The following is a 16,808-nucleotide window of genomic DNA, read 5'->3' as shown; positions in this document are numbered from 1 at the left end:
TTAGACAAAGGAATTACATCAGTAATTACACAAAGGAATTACATCAGTCATTTTGGGGCCCAGAGTGGCCGAGTGGTCTAAAGCACATACCATTACGGATCACTGTCATCTCACCTGTCTGCGTGGGTTCGAGTCTCAGATTCAGCCAATGTGGGTATGTGAGAAAGCCTGCCAGTAGTTTTTCATGGGTCGGTGGTTCTTTCCGTAGGTTTTCCTGGGTTCTTCCTCTACCATTAATACTTGCCACCATGTATAGCCTTTCATGTGCTGAAAAAGGGCGTTAAACCCTAAACAACAACAAAAATCAGTCATTTTAGACAAAGGAATTGCATCAGTCATTTTACACAAAAGAATTAATCAGTCAATTTAGACACAGGAATTGCATCAGTAATTTTTGACATTTTGGAACAGATTTGTTAACATGCTATGCTGCATATTGGCTTTAAGTACCTCATTTTATATAGCGTATAGAAATAACCTGTTGCGTCATATTGGTTTGCTGCAGTACATCCTTTAGTGCAACAGCAAACAAACATTTCACTTGGAGCCATGAAGTTTTGCACTTTATCGTGGTCTTGAGTAAATGACCTGATTTTCAGAGTTTTCACCAGTTTTTGCTTTGTTTCTAAAGTTTACAATTTGTGGACTTGATGTTTGGGGTATAAACCTTGTTAGCACAATGAAGCTGAACCACTTGATAGATTATAAATATGGCATCCCTAGTTGTATTCACATTTACATTGGATTTTCATGTCATTACAGTGAATTTTAGACTTTCTAAAGTTCTGATGTTTTGGGGATATGAACTTTTTCATTGGCAACATTTATTTATAAATACACCTTTTTTCTTTATTCTTTTGAAATGGGGTTGGGTTTATAAAACTGGTATGTGTTTTATTTTGCCACAGGAAATTCTTACTATTTCTTTATTTTTGAAGCCATTGACATTGTGCTATAGTAGTTATCATGCCATATTCTGCATTTAACATCAACTGTCTGTCTGCATTTAATATATACTGTTTCCTGTATCTATTTAGTTTGTTTACTGAAATTTCTCTGCTGCTTGGTAACATCAGGGCACTTTTTCTGTACGTTCAGATCACTATCACATTATAGATGTTTAGTCAATTCAAAAGCAAAACAGTTCTTTAGAAATGACCGTCCTGTACTTGGTTCCGATTCAAAAGGTTCTGTTGTAGTCACAAATAATTCACGTTAAAAATTTCAGATGTGTTGGCTAACATTTCAGATGTCTTATGAAAACAGGGTCTGGACATAACATTTCTGCTCAAAACTGTGGAGAATGATGGATAGTTCTAGTTGCCTGTTCAGACTGGTCATTATTCACTGTGATGATGATGATACCCTTGTCCAGAGTTGGTCAGTTTTTATGTCCCATCACATTAGTTGTGGTTAGAAAGTGTAATCCTGGCACCAGCCATTATACACTGTCCAGTGGTCATTTGTTCTGTGACTAATTGCCATTTGTTTATGACACTGGGGAGTGAGTAAATGAATTGGCCAACAATTTGTCATGTACAGCAAAGGTCGTGTTGGATCATTTAGAACAATGCTTCAAGTCTGTCACTCAATTTTACAGATTGTCTTCACCATTCAAGTCACATAAAATAAATCCATGCTTTCATACAGGAATGTTATATTTTATGCTATCTGAGATGGCAACATTTTGTTTCAATTTTAGAATTAAAAAAAACAACTTGTAATTATTTGTTTCCACTAACATGCATGTTGTTGTGGGGAAGGGGGAATTTGACATTTACCCAGTTATGCTAGTATTAGTATAACATGAAAATGCTGCCATTTGCTTAAAATGTGGAAACCTTTTGGTTTGAAATGCTGCAATACCTGGATTCATTTCTTCATGCCATATCTGTGGTAGGTCCTAAACTTATAATAATTTGTTTGAATTTATAATTTGTCTATAACAAGGAATTTTTTAATTTCCTTGTAGGTTAACATACAAGTCGGATCAAACTGCAAACAAATCCAGACCTGCTCTCTGGCAGATAATAGGTCATTGTAGCTCGTTAGCCACTTGTATTTTGAGACAACTCCAAAAACCTTGATATTTAAGTTGTTTGGGCAGTCAGAAGGAGACATCAAAATGTACAACCTGTCATTTCGTACATAAGATTTCCAAGAAACCATGTCCACTCAGTCTATACATTGGCCTAGTCAATATCATTACTTAAAACTTCATCTAAAGCTTCAGGGTTTGAGCATTGTTTATTAGCAACCAGATTTCAGTTAATAAATGAGATGCAGAATTGCTAGAAGGTAATGGAATCAATCTTTATAATGTTGGTACAACTGTTTGCCATTACAAAGGTGCCTGTATAAATGGCTTTCAATTACAGTAGGATCTTTCTAATAAAATATTAAATCTTGTGGGTGAAAGCTTTTTAATTAGGGCAAATTATTTATTTCCTATTACTCATTGATACATTTATTCACAAAGCTACAAAGATTTAATTAGTATTACAGTGGTACCAGTATTTAAAATTATTGTATAGTCTAGTACAAAGGTTATCTACAGTGAAGACTACCTGTCATTTCAACTGAAGGATATTGTTTCATCACCTTACAAACTGTTCAAAACAGACATGGAAATGCAGATATTTTCATTAGTTGTAAACCAGTGATGACTATTATAAGTGAATTCTCCAGTTTAGTATCCAGTTAGTCCCCATCTGTATTTGTTTTTAATGGTGAATTAGCATGCAATAGACTTAGTTCAGGAATAAATGATCATTTCTCTCCTGTATCAATGTCTAATTCTGTGGCCTGCTGCAGAAGATGCATCAACTGTAATGCAGGTCATCCAGAAAATACCGGTGATTGTTAAAGTGGTTGGTCAGCAGGCTAGACTCTTGACCAAAAAGGTGCAGGATTGAATCTTATCACTGGACAAGTCCAGGTCTGCTACCAAGGTGTTGGTGGGCATTGAACTTTACTATGTCTGCCTTAGCACACAAAAACCTTGTCATTTTGCATCATAGAACACTAAACCAAACCACCAAACTAAGTCCTTGATATTTTCAGATTGGGATAATTGCAGCACACTAGATAAATAAACTGTAAGCATGAATTGGCTGTGACAGAATTGTGACTGTACCTTGCATCACCTCTGTATGGATTACGCATTCTGGTACATTAGAAACTTGAAAAAAAGTCATTTGTCATTTTTATGAACTCTTTAATTCCATACATGATATATATTTGAGAATATTTTAATAGAAGAATAGGAATAGTAGAAAAGTATTGGTCAATCATAGACCTACATCTACTTTCCTTATTTTCTATTTCTAGCAGCTGTATAAGACACATTTCCATGAAAACCGCCAAGTTTCATAAATTTGAAGCTCTCATAGATGCATTTCGTTAAATGTATCTGTATAGTAGACCAGTCTATATATTTTTTTTAAAGTATGCTGGATGCTAAGCAAAATGGCATTCATCGATGTGATGATATAACTTAAAAATGTTTCAGGTATCTTTTTAACTTCAAAATATGTCAGATCAAAAAACTACAAATTTAAAAGAATACAATTGTTTTGTTACAGTATTCAGATTGAGTTGATTGTCATAGATATTTAGACTACTTAAAGTAAGTCTTGTATATAAATAATTTGCCAATATGTTTATATTCTAGTACTATAATCCACATGGATTTAGCCCATTTCTGAATTTTAACAGCTGGAGAGCCAGGTTAATAGTGAAACAATGTCAGTTGTTCATAGTTGTCCTGTAATTATAGCATGTAATGTGTAGATTAATTGTAGTTTTTATTGTTCAGATTATGACTCTTTGCATTAGCAATAATTACATTTGTACATCTTGTGGGGATGGCATCTATGATTATGCAGTGTTGGGAAAGGCTGTGCTGTTGGTCTCAATATGTGGTAATTTATACATGCTCACATTATTGCTTCAAAAATACTGCAATATTTTTTGCTTATTTTGCATGCAGTGGAAGCTTAATCTGTACAGATTTCACAATCTTTCTAAAATTAAGCATGATCTTTCTTTCCACTTTTGATAAATAATACATACTTTTTCAACATCAATAATTTGTTTTAATAGAGTAATGTCAGTGTAACACATCGTTTTCCTTACAGGTATCACTGTTAGAATATTTTAGACTCATGGTTGAGTGGCCAACATTGCTCATTTCAACAGACCACTTGCATCTGACCTCTATTAGTGCAGGTTTGAGTCTCATCTTTATGTATGGGAGAAAGCTTGCCACTAGCTTCCAGCAGGTCAATGGTTCTTCCCAACTTATTAAAGTTCTTCCTCCACCAACCACACTATTGGCCATGTATAGCCTATCACATGTGGAACAAATGTCATTATGCCTAAAACCATATATCAAGTAAATTGTATCCACCAGTTTTGAGAAATAAATTTTCTTCCAAAAGTGAAAGTAAAGGAAAAATAAATGACCCATTTTACTCAAGAATTGGACTTCAATTGTAGATGTGTTCTAATGAGTGTTCTCTTCAACAAATGTCATATTTGTGCTTTACAACATTAAATGGAATGTTATTTTGCAAAGCAAAATTTTTTTATTATAGAGAGAAGGGGATGCATCCCAAGCTGGAAAGAAACTGAAATCGGCTAAGGTAAATGATCTTCATTTAGATTGACTCATTGGATCTTTGTTTTATGGAATGGTGCTAAAATGAAAATGGGTCTTGTAGGATTTTGGTAGCAAATCCAATTGCATACATACAAGTAGAAGTAATGTTCACCTACAAGTACTTCATTTATTGATAATTTATCAATTTACTGTTTGTCAGTTGACCATATTAACAAATTATCCCCATGTAAAATGCTGTAAATCAGATTGATAAGAGAAAATGTTGAAAATTTGCAACTACTTGGATTGTAATACGTATCACTGTCGATAAATATTGATTGGAAATAATTATAGGCACATAATGTCCATATTCTAAAGTATTTCAAAATTGTATCTTTTTGATACTTTATAAAAACCTTTATTTTTATCACTACCTTGATTTAGCATCAGTGCCAGAGGCAATTGTAGTGCCCATTTTTTTAAAATACCTGCCTTGTGTTCATCTGTTACTGCATTTACCAGACTTTATTGATAGTTTGATGTAAGATACAACCCAATTATTGACCATATTGGATTTTTCCAAATGATCAAAACACCAATCTTGAAAATCTTGTCACTGAAAGAAGTCATGCTGTTAGGTTTCCCTGTATGAAAATGATGACTATTTGATACTGAAATAAATATGGCTGCCATGGTGGCCATCTTGAAAATAGTTTTAGTGTAAATCCTCCAGAATGAATGAATGATTTGAAATGGGGTTTCTCAGTTGAAGACTTTTTTGAACTTCAGTGAAACTGATGCCAATCAGACGTCCAATATGGCTGACATGATGGCTGTCACTATCCATAGTCCTATCAACATGGAGCTTTTACTCTAGACATTTGTCTGATGTCAACTATGGCAGCCATCCTGAAAACATCTTTTTGAATGTGTATCTCTGTCCTGTTTTCAGTAAAAGACTTGTGATGTACATGATATAAAAGGAAGATGGTGCTTATGTGACTTCCAGCATTGCTACCAAATCTTGTCACTATATAAATGGTCATAAGAACAATTGTTTTCGTCAGAAGACTTGTTTAATATCTATTTTGTCCTATATGGACAACCTGACATAAAATGTCCTGCATGGTGCCAGTCTAGAAAATCTTCTTGGGTCATAACGGCATTGGGTTTTCACTAATAGTTTTGCTGCCTAGTTATACCTAAATGAAAATGGTGCTAGTGGTACTTGCAATAAGGTTGCTATGACCTTAAAGGGGAAGCAATTCAAACTTGTACACAAAATTATGCATGCTAAATGTCAGTTTGATTTATACTGTTCTCTTTGGACTTTGTTTTATTTGAATGGACTTTTTCAGATCTCATTTCCATAAATATTAAAATCACTGTGATGGACATTTTTGCAGGACATGGAGATATTAGTTTACATGGGGCAATGAATGTACCCTTCCCCAGAATGTTGACAGATCTGAATGACCTTCACTATCTTGTACCTAAGCCTAATGCTGCAGTCACTGTTTGTATACCAGTTATTGAGGGAGAGATATAATTTGCTTAACATCTGATTTTAAATGTTTCTTCTAAACTTTCTGTGGACCATCATCCTGAATTTAGCAAAGCAGAGATTAGCAAATGTGTGGACTTAAACTCCTCAGATAGCAAATAGAAAACAAATGGTTGTAATCCTGTTAAATTAAACTACAGACTCTCAAAACATTCATCATTTTATCAAAGGAGGTTGCAAGCAGTTGAAGGTCACTTTGATTCAGACTGAAACCATTATTTGGTTTACAGAAAGTTATAAAATGGAGCACATCTTTTTGTGTTCCATCCATGCAGCACAAGTTGACTAGATGTATTATTTTCCAATGGAGCATTCATTGCTGATGGTGCTGACATGTCAACATTTAGCTTTGGGCTTTATGGGAACAATAGCAGGCAAGATATAGGTATTGCTTTTCTTCCACTGGCAATATTGGTGTTGCACATGCATTCATCTCGAGAGGGACTTCTTCCATGGGAAAAAATATCTCTGGCTTTGTGTGTTCCAGGGATTAAGTTTTTGCCAGGAACTCTATTTCTGTGGCACTTGGCTATACATTTGTGAAATATGCACATGTTTTTATAAATTTGGAATTTGTAATTTTTCTACATTTGAAATGTTGAAATTGATGGAACTGCTTAGCATTGCCATGTAAAAAGAAAGTTTACTTTCTTTAAATGTTATTATTACATTAAAGGAACTAAGTCAAAATAACATTTCCTGTAACCCAGTTGACCTTTCTAAAATGCATCTGACTCCAAGTTTAGCTTGAATGGCCTTGGACCAGAACTTGTTGGATGGAGTGTCATATGCCAGTAATCCATCATCTGTTGCAAGTTTATCACTGTCCATCCTCAACTACTTGGAGAATTGCCATAAAACCTGATACATTAGTTCATCCCATACTTGTCCTAATTTAAAATGGTGTTGCTTAGACATCAATATGACTGCCACAGTTGCCACATTGAAAATCTTATCTCTACTCTTCCTCTCTAGAAAGTTGTATGGAGATGGGGTTTTCACCAGATGACATCCTATGATGTCTAGGTGGTCCTGAATGTTAATGGTGCCAGTGGATGTCTATGGCAATTAAGACAGCCATCTTGAAGATCTTGTTTTTGCTACTTCACCATAATGCAAAGTCATATTGATGTAGGGTTTTCACTGAAAGACTTCTAATGGTGTCTGGTTGGTCCTAAATAAAATGGTGCTGATCTGACATCCAAAACAGCCACAATGGCTGCCGTGTTTATAATCTTCTTCTTGCTACTTTACCGAACTGAAAAGGCGTATTGACCTGTAGTTTCTACCACTGGTCCCTAATCATATCTTAGTAGTAGTTGGTTGTTAATTAAAATGGTACCAATCTGACCTCCAGTTATTGCTACTTGGATCTGCTTTTGCATTGTCACATTAATCACGTATTTTGCATCAGATCAAATAAGAGTAAAATTAACCTACAGCAATAGAACTAGCAGTTGTGATAGTGTTGGGGTCAGCTGATTTCAGTTGACCAGTTGATGACGGTTACAAATATCATGTGGTTAACTTAATAAAAACTATAAACATTAATCAGTGGTTTATGCAACTAATTAATGTGATCACCAATAGCAAGAAAGCTGGAATTGGCACGTGGAGCTTTGCTCAAGGATGAGCAGAAATTTCACTATTACATGTACTTGCAATGAAAGTGTTAAAATTTTATAAATAGAATATTTGTAAAAAAACTGAACTTTGATGCAGACTATTTTTTGATTTGTCCAGAGTTTTTTTTCAGATGGATAAATCTGTTGTGAATCAACAATAACACTCAAAATACATCCATTCACATACAAAAACCAGTTATGTAATACATGTGATATGCCTGAGAACCTTTTAGAATGTTTCTAATGATCTTTCAAAGGTTATTTATCTTGAAAATTAAGGTAATTTATATAGAAAAGTAAACAACTTCATTAAAAGCATTTTACTGACAGTTATTTCCAATGACAGACATGACAGTAATCCCTTAATGTTTTTGCTTGGTAGCTCGTACCCCAATTATCATGCATGGATCAGTTTTATTATGTAAATGCAGTCATAAGTACAATATGTGACCACACTTTTTTGACAACGAATTTTGACAGTTATGAAAATCAGCAGTTTCAAAGCAGGATAAACACTATGCATAATTATTTAATATATTGTACCATGACCACTTAGGAGGATGCACAGGCAAAGTGCAGGTTGTTTGAAACAATGCTGCAATGAATGACCAGCATCACACAAACTGAGCAATATGGACCCTGTAAATGCACAGCTAAACAGAAAAGGTCAGGCTACCAATTTTCTAAAATCTACAGGTCATGACATATTCTGTATGGACCATGTACCAGATGAATCAGTCATTGTTGAATTAAGCCTTTGACTTTGTCTCTGAATGAATGCAATTTTAACAACTGAAGAAGAATGAATAAAATGCATGTACAAGTAACTGGATATTAATTCTGAATAAGCTGTGTTGAATTTTAATTTTGAAAACTGGTTATCTTGCAGGATCCTCTTAAACCCATTACAAGAGGCAATTTGTCTTGTGTCCACTTTTTGTTGGCAGAAGGGGTGGTTTTGATATACAGTGGAACCCCGCTATAACGCGCCCCGCCATAACGCGAATTCGGATATAACGCGGTCGTAGCATGGCTCCCGAAATTTCGTATATTCATTCACACATGGAGAAAAAAAATTTGGAGAAAAGTGAAAAAAAACAAAAGAAATTAACTTCATTTTGAGCATGAGATTAGTTGTGACTTTTAAAATATGATCGTGGCATGGTTCCTGAAATTTGAAATTCATTTACGTGTATTTTTATCGGACCGTGAAAATATTTGTTTAACGTACAAGAAATAGTGTGTAAAACGTTTATTATAATTTGGTGGAAGAATTCGCATATGACTTTTAATAATAAACGATCGGAACTTAACAATTTATCCAGGTTCTTTAAGTGATTTTGGAGAAGTGATCGTGTATGAATTCTAAAATATGACATATATAACGTACGACAAATAGTGTGTACAACGCTTGGCTTCTGAAATTTATCAATTTGAACAGGTTGTGGTGAAGCTCCGTATTCTACTCTAGAAGAGAAAACTGGTTTCATTAGGTTTTTGAATTGTTAAGCCGAAGTAAACATTATCGGAAGTGTTACTTATTACGATTAATTTAGCAGTTTTCACATGTTTCTTTTGATGTTCACAAAATCTGAAATAAAAGTTATTTGTACGCTGAAATCATGCGTTGATTGTTAATTATTCTTGCAGTTGTCGCATATGATAAAATTTTAGCGGTATGAAATTTGTACAGACACCGTATGTAGACCCGGGAATAGCTGCATGCAATGACCGTACAATATCAGACAGCAAGTAAATGGTTTCAATATTTTGTTCATCCTATATTTTACACGACGAATTCAGACTATTACAAAATTATTGAATATTTTAGATCTGTACGATTTTCAATGAAATTACATCCATTATGGATGAACTGCATGCCACGACGGCACGGTAGCATACAGTGTTGATACACTTTTCATGATATAGCGATAGTCCGGTATTATCAGTCAATCTGTATTATCGTTCAAACAAATAAAAATTAGTAAATGTTTTTAATGAACAGTAATAACCTATAAATATATTAGCCATCGATTATTTTGAATATATCTTAATTAATGCATTCCAGTTAATATTCATCTGATGATAAGCAGACTTTTGATCATTGTACATGTATACACGTATATGTTCTCGGAAAAAAAGTTAAATATTGTAAAACCCCGCATTAACGTGACCCCGCTTTTAACGCGATCCAATTTTATGGACCCTGATCATCGCGTTATAGCGGGGTTCCACTGTACATGTAATATGGACTGTCACTGTCATAGCCTTTAAAGATGGTTAATTTAATGAGCAAAGTAGGATAATTGGGGCATGAGTTAATAAGTAAAATGAACACTTGTTAAATGGCAGAAAGGGTTTGGATAGGCTACAGTGGGTTGGATGATTCAGAGTTATGTGACTACATAAACCAGTGGTTGGTAACCTATTTTACATAGCGTGCCACTTATTTCCAGATTAAGTGCAAAATGAATGACAGTGTGCTAGTATAAATTAGGCTCAATATAGGTTTGCTAAATGCTTAGTGTAGATTATGCCCAATATAGGTTAATGTGTTTACTGTAGATTAGGCCTAATAAAGGTTACTAGGTGTTTAGTGTAGATTAGGCCCAATATAGGTTACTATGTACTTAGTGTAGATTAGGCCCAATATAGGTTATGTACTACATGCTTAGTGTAGATTGTGCCCAATATAGGTTACTACATGCTTAGTGTAGATTAGGCCCAATATAGGTTTGTGCTTAGTGTAGATTATGCCCTATATAGGTTACTGCATGCTTAGTGTAGATTAGGCCCAATGTGTCCTCCTACATGCCATGTGGCAACTGATGGATGCAACCCATTTTTTCATTGGAATGACTGTATATTTTATGGAAAAATTGTGGCCTTGTCTTTTAAGGGCTTTGTTGTTTTACATTTGTGCTCTTAATTTGGATCAAGTTTTTGGAACATCTCTACCCATATACTTTTTCATATACCTTTTTTTGGTACAATTTTGTTTCATATACATTTGTTTCAGAGTACATGTACTTTGGTGTGTGTGTGTGTATTTGTGTGGATTTATTTATGGTTGTTGCCTTTATTATTTTGCACATCTGCCATAATTTTGTTATCTAATAGTTGGTATGTCCATCTAATCCATGTTTTTTTGTAAAATAGCTTGAATTCTCTGCATTCTATCATTACCAACTATTGTAACTAGCTTGCATTTGAGTAAGGAAGAAGCCCATTAAGTTTGGGGTCAAAGGTCAAAGTCACAATGTTGGAGATAAGGAAAACTATGCAATAACTAGATTTGTATATTAAACAACTTGATCAAAGGATGTTGATAGCTTCATTTGAGATGACATTATTTTTACTTGGGGGTTAATAGATCAATGATATTGGCCTTGCCACAATGATTTGAAGCAAAATGGTTTCAGCATATCTTCATTTCTTTATCACCAGCTTTGACCAAATGTTGTGGATGCCATGCAGGAAGATGATTGTTTATTTTGGAATTGGGATGATGGGAACTGAAATAAAGGAAAATATTTCCACAAAGCTCACATTATCACTCGCCCTGACTAAATTCTGTAGATGGTTTGCATTTGATACCAGGAAGATGTCTATTGATTCAGGGGATTATAAGGTCAGAGGGCCTCCAGAAAGAGGAAAAGTTTTTACAAAATAACTACAAATGATGACCAGTCTTAATAGATAGCTTAAGTCTGAGATAACAAAGGCATATTTCAACTTAAAAGTCAAGGTCAAACTAAAATAAAATTACTCCATAGCTTGTAAATGGTACTCTTGTTGCTTCCTAACTTCCAGAACTGTTAAGGTGTCAGTGAATGCTGTACATAGTGTCCTACCTATCTATAATCATGTAACTTGGTCATCGGACAGGATACACAGCCTAGGTTTCTGGTGACTTTGTTGAACTTTTGTTTTAAGTTAGCTATTAGGCTTTGTTTATTTAGAGTAATATCAAACTTGATGATTGGATGCTTTGTTTATTTAGAGTAATATCAAACTTGATGATTGGATGCTTAATGTTTCAAAGCACCTTTGCAACAGAAAATCACTGTAAATATGTACTTTTTTCATTTGGTCAAAGTTTTTGTTCAATTCATGGCTACATGTGGTTTTTGCTTATTAGAATAATATTGCCCAAATTTAAATTCTAAAAATTGCAGAGGTAATGCTTCTGGATTTTTATTACACTTGTAATTAAAGGCCCTATGTTGAAGAACGGTGTCACACATACTTTATGGTTTCAACTGCATTTCTCATCTGCTAGAAAATGTTGGGGCATTTAAAAATAAATCAATGATTTGATATAATTGTATGTAGTCACTAGACTTGTTATATTTCACACTTGGGTCCTGTTCTTAATATCAATGTCATAGGTCAATATTTTCAGGTTTCTTGTTTCTGGCTTGTCATGAAAACTTTTTGAGATATAGGAATGAACCATTGTACACTTGTGCTTCTGATAGAATCATGTTTGTTGCATACAGGCAAGTCTGTGTCACCTTTATAACCACTTTTCTGCACTTTTACTTTATGCTTTTTGAAATGGCAGGACAGCTTAGTTACATTTCTGCTCAGCGATTCAGTTGCCACCAATATTTTAGATTTCATTATTGTGTTCTTTGGTGACATCATCATTGTGTGGTGCTGGGAGACAATTATAGGAACTAGTTGTTTACTGGTATACTGTGTACATTGTGGCTAATCTCAAAGGTTTACAGTTCATTGTACATGTGAATGAGCAGGTATGCTTTTCCTGTTGGGCCTGTTGCAGCTTCTAAATTGAATGTTATAAAAAACGATTAAAACACTTTATGGTTGTGTTGACTCCTTACAGGACCTCCGTTGGATTTGTATTGAACAGAATGTTTTTTAATAAAAGAGGCTGACATGTCCAAGATCAAGGTCACCTTATCTGGAATGTATTTTCTTCATGCTAATGTCTGTATTACCTGCTGGAGACCATCAAACGCTTCCCAGAGGCAAGTTTTGTAACTGATTTGCTTTTGGTTATAAAGGATATCAAGGCTGTGATGTACAACTGTATCGTCTAAATGGACAATGTTTTTAATATTATCCATTGGATTTCACAGCAGCACTTGGATCTGGCAATGCATTCTAGACAAATATACATGCAATGTCCTTGAAATCATCCTCATTCTCAAAAGTTAGACACACCAAACTTTAGTTGGCAATAGTAATTTGGGGGCAGATGTGCAAACACTAGGAATTTTGATCATGCCTCTAGGGGTGGGGCTAGAGGGTAGGGGTTGGGTGATCATTCAGAACATGTGACTTGCATTGTGGAGGGAACTTTCTTGCTTTCCTTGAGGTTAAAATGAAGAAAGTTGGTTGTTTGACGTGCACATAATTCATGCAAGGTTTAGTGAATATTCTGTCATTGGTTTTGATTTGCAAGTTTTTGTAGTTTTCATGAAATTTGTTATATTTGGACACTGATACATTATAAAGTTCTCAAAATAGAGGAATAATAATTTTTGAAAGAATTGATTACAGATCCTTAACTTTCAGGATGTAAACTTGGAAAGCCTTCAAATTTTGCTGAAAGCTAATGAACCCAGAAGATGTGTGAACATTTCTAGAAAGGTACCATTCCCAAGATTTTGCTTTCTAAACGATTGACTTTGATATTAGGTAAATTTGATTGCTTGATGTTTTTGTGCAAATTTGATTGCTTGAAATATGAACTGCAGTGCATATCAACATGCTGTGGAAATATTCAAATCTTCATGACGTTCAGACAAATAAATGTATTTAAAATGTGGACTCCCAGTATTTTGTTCATCTAATCAAGACGGGGGATTTTATTACAATTGAAAAATATAGTGTCTTGGTGACACATTATTTGAAATTGTCAATAAGCTCTTGTAATTTATCAGTCTTGATTGCTTAATACCATATGTACCAACTTACAAGTCAAGCCAACTGCTAACAGACCTTGATCTGCCATCACATAGTGCACCAGTAAATTGGGGTCCTTGTTCTACTGTATGATAATTCCAAACAAAATGCAAAGACCAGGATCTGCTAGTGCATTGTGCAACATCAGACCCATGTCTTTGTGGTTGGACTGAACTTGTATGTGTGGTAACCCAACCTTGGTGAGTGTCTGGTTTAAATTAACTATATTTCACAATTCAAATTTGAGTGTTTTTTGAGCATTTGGAGTTTAGTGCTTTTTGGGGTAAGTGGATAATCTTTGAATGGTTGATTGTGTGTGTAGCATGTGGTTTTAGGGCAATTGGAGAATCTCAATAAATGCCTAATTGTATGTGTAGCATTTGCTGTTGTTGGGGCAAGTGGATAATCTTTCCTTGAATGGCTGACTGTTGTATAGTGTTCTGTTAGGGCAAGTGGATAATCTTTGCTTGCATGGCTAATTGTGTGTAGCATGTGTTGTTGTTAGGGCAAGTGGATAATCTTTGCTTGAATGGCTAATTGTGTGTAGGCATATGCTGTTGTTAGGGCAAGTGGATAATCTTTCCTTGAGTGGCTAATTGTGTGTGTAGCATGTGCTCTTGTTAGATCAAGTAGATAGTCTTTCTTTGAATGGTTGATTGTACAAGCAGCAAATGCCTAAATTTTGCATCATGGTTGGCAAGGAAACATTTCACATCTAAGTTGGCAAGTAGAGATGTTGTTCTGCAATGTCCTGTAATAAATTTGGTAATAATTACCTAATTTAATTGCATGTATTTTATACTGTAATGTCTTCTGTAGCTCAGTGAAAAGGAATTAATGACTTGTTTGCTACCATCTGTCTGTAACCAAGTCCTTTCACTTTGTTCTCAGTCTTGTTCACAGTATTTGAGAAATGTTCCATTGCAAAATTGACCCAAATTTCTGTCCATGTTCATCAACACTTGTAATCAGTCTAAAGTTTTTCATGCATGTTTTTAATTGAAAATAACCAGGAATCCTCTTTAGAAAGATTGATTTCAGACATCAGATTTAGAGCAGATTGAACCCTTGTATCCCTGATGGGGATTGGTAGTAAATCTTCACATCCATCTGTCTGTTCTTTGTCTGGCATGATCTTGTTTGCACAACTTGAATCCTACACTTTTTGATGGATTGCTTTGAACTTGACAAATAATGTCATGACTAGTAGATATTACACAGGGAGTTGCTGATCCTTCAGCAAATTTTTGTAAGTTATTAATATATTTCACTTGTAGGTTAATGTAGTGTATGACAGTCTAACATGTAACCTAATGCAGTTTACGATGGTCTTACTCATAGCTTAATGTAGTGTATGACAGTCTAACATGTAGCCTACTGCAATTTTTGATGAATTCTTATAAAACTTGGTAATAATTAGGGTCATTGCCTAAAAATGTGAATATCAACAAACCAGTTTCCATCCACACTGTTGCAAGACTGCTTCTGCTTTGCCTTGCAACCAGATGTAGTGTATTTCAAGCTTGTGCCTGTAACTAGTCTTGGAGATTTCAGGACTGATCATGAAACTTGTGCCTGTAACTAGTCTTGGAGATTTCAGGGACTGATCATGAAACTTGTGCCTGTAACTAGTCTTGGAGATTTCAGGGACTGATCATGAAACTTGTGCCTGTAACTAGTCTTGGAGATTTCGGGGACTGATCATGAAACTTTGGTAAGGTCATGATCATAGTATGAAGATAAAAAAAATCACTTTCAGTTTTGTTTTTGCATTTTTCTGATGCAGCCATATGCATTGCATGGCTGAATCTATTGATTGCAACTTGTCTTCTAGATTTTTTTTAAATGAGTAATTATGAAAATTGGTACATATTTATATTTATAGTCATCATCTAAAGATGCAAATATTGTCAAATCTTTGCACTCCTTTAAATGTTATTTTTGACCAACAGCTGTCTGCAATGTAAATTATAACCAATTTTTGTGAATGATAATAGTTGCAGTTTTATTAGTTTGCAATGAAACTTGTGATCTTCATTGAAAGATGTGCATATTGACCAAATATTGCATGTACATGTACTGGTATTTTCAGGAGTTGTACCCTTGTTTTGGTAATGGCCCCATCTCTATCATGGGGGTAGGGGTCGGATTCAGGAGAGGCTGGATAAGTTTTGTGCAAGTAAATCACTCACCATTCTCTAGTTTGACTTGAAGTACACGTTTAAATTTACACTGGACTTGGCAGAATACACTGACTTTACAGAAATTGATGAAACCATGCAGGTCGATTCACCATATGTACGTGTCCTTTGACTTGACAGAAATTGATGAAACCATGCAGGTCGATTCACCATATGTACATGTCCTTTGACTTCACAGAAATTGATGAAACCATGCAGGTCTATTCACCATATGTGCATGTCCTTTGACTTGACAGAAATTGATGAAACCATGCAGGTATATTCACCATATGTACATGTCCTTTTAAGATTTTTCAGACATTTAAAGCAGGTTGTGGTGATTTTAACTTGAAACCTTGTCCAAGAATTAAGTGTTCAGACTAAATGCAATTCTAGTTTTTACTTTCTCTAGTTCATTGAGTTGATTAGCCATGGTAACTCAGTTCAGAGCATTGAACCTGTAAACCAAGAGTTCCAGGTTCAGTGCCAACCCAGGCTGGTTGTCTCTGTCTTGAGGAAAGTCACTGGACTCTCACTAATCTGGCTTCATATAGCCAATTGGGTATTAAATGGGCGGGGCCCCGAGTGGCCGAGTGGTCTAAAGCGCTCTTCGTTACGGATCACTGCCATCTCACCTCTGTCTGCGGCGGTTCGAGTCTAAGATTCAGCCAATGTGGGCATGTGAGAAAGCTTGCCAGTAGCTTCTCGTGGGTCAGTGGTTCTTTCCGGGGTTTTCCAGGTTCTTCCTCCACCATTAATACTGGCCGCCATGTATAGCCTATCGTGCTGAAAAATGGCGTTAAACCCCACAACAACAACAACAACAACAATTAAATGGGCTGTTAAATAACCAACTAACCAGCCAACCAAACTACCTACCAACCATTTGCTCATTTGAC

General features: G+C 35.1%; 1 protein-coding gene across 4 annotated transcripts in view; it reads left to right on the top strand.

The window, feature by feature from the left end:
* Nucleotides 1-16,808, top strand: part of LOC149795048 (nucleoplasmin-like protein ANO39) — an 84,945-nt gene that overhangs the window by 58,708 nt on the left and 9,429 nt on the right. For 2 of the 4 annotated variants that reach the window (XM_089964730.1, XM_089964731.1), the window contains exons 9-10: nucleotides 4,599-4,646; nucleotides 13,340-13,414. The exons of 1 other annotated variant lie outside the window; for it this stretch is intronic. In XM_089964730.1, the coding sequence (XP_089820856.1) occupies nucleotides 4,599-4,646; nucleotides 13,340-13,414 (123 nt within the window). The remainder of the gene's footprint in view (nucleotides 1-4,598; nucleotides 4,647-13,339; nucleotides 13,415-16,808) is intronic. One more of the 4 variants, XM_089964732.1, reaches the window with a different exon arrangement.

Source organism: Sinohyriopsis cumingii, chromosome 7 (assembly GCF_028554795.1).
Source record: "Sinohyriopsis cumingii isolate HCF-2022 chromosome 7, ASM2855479v2, whole genome shotgun sequence".
In the NCBI taxonomy this organism is placed as follows: domain Eukaryota; kingdom Metazoa; phylum Mollusca; class Bivalvia; order Unionida; family Unionidae; genus Sinohyriopsis; species Sinohyriopsis cumingii.
This window is presented reverse-complemented; position numbering and strand designations above follow the sequence as displayed.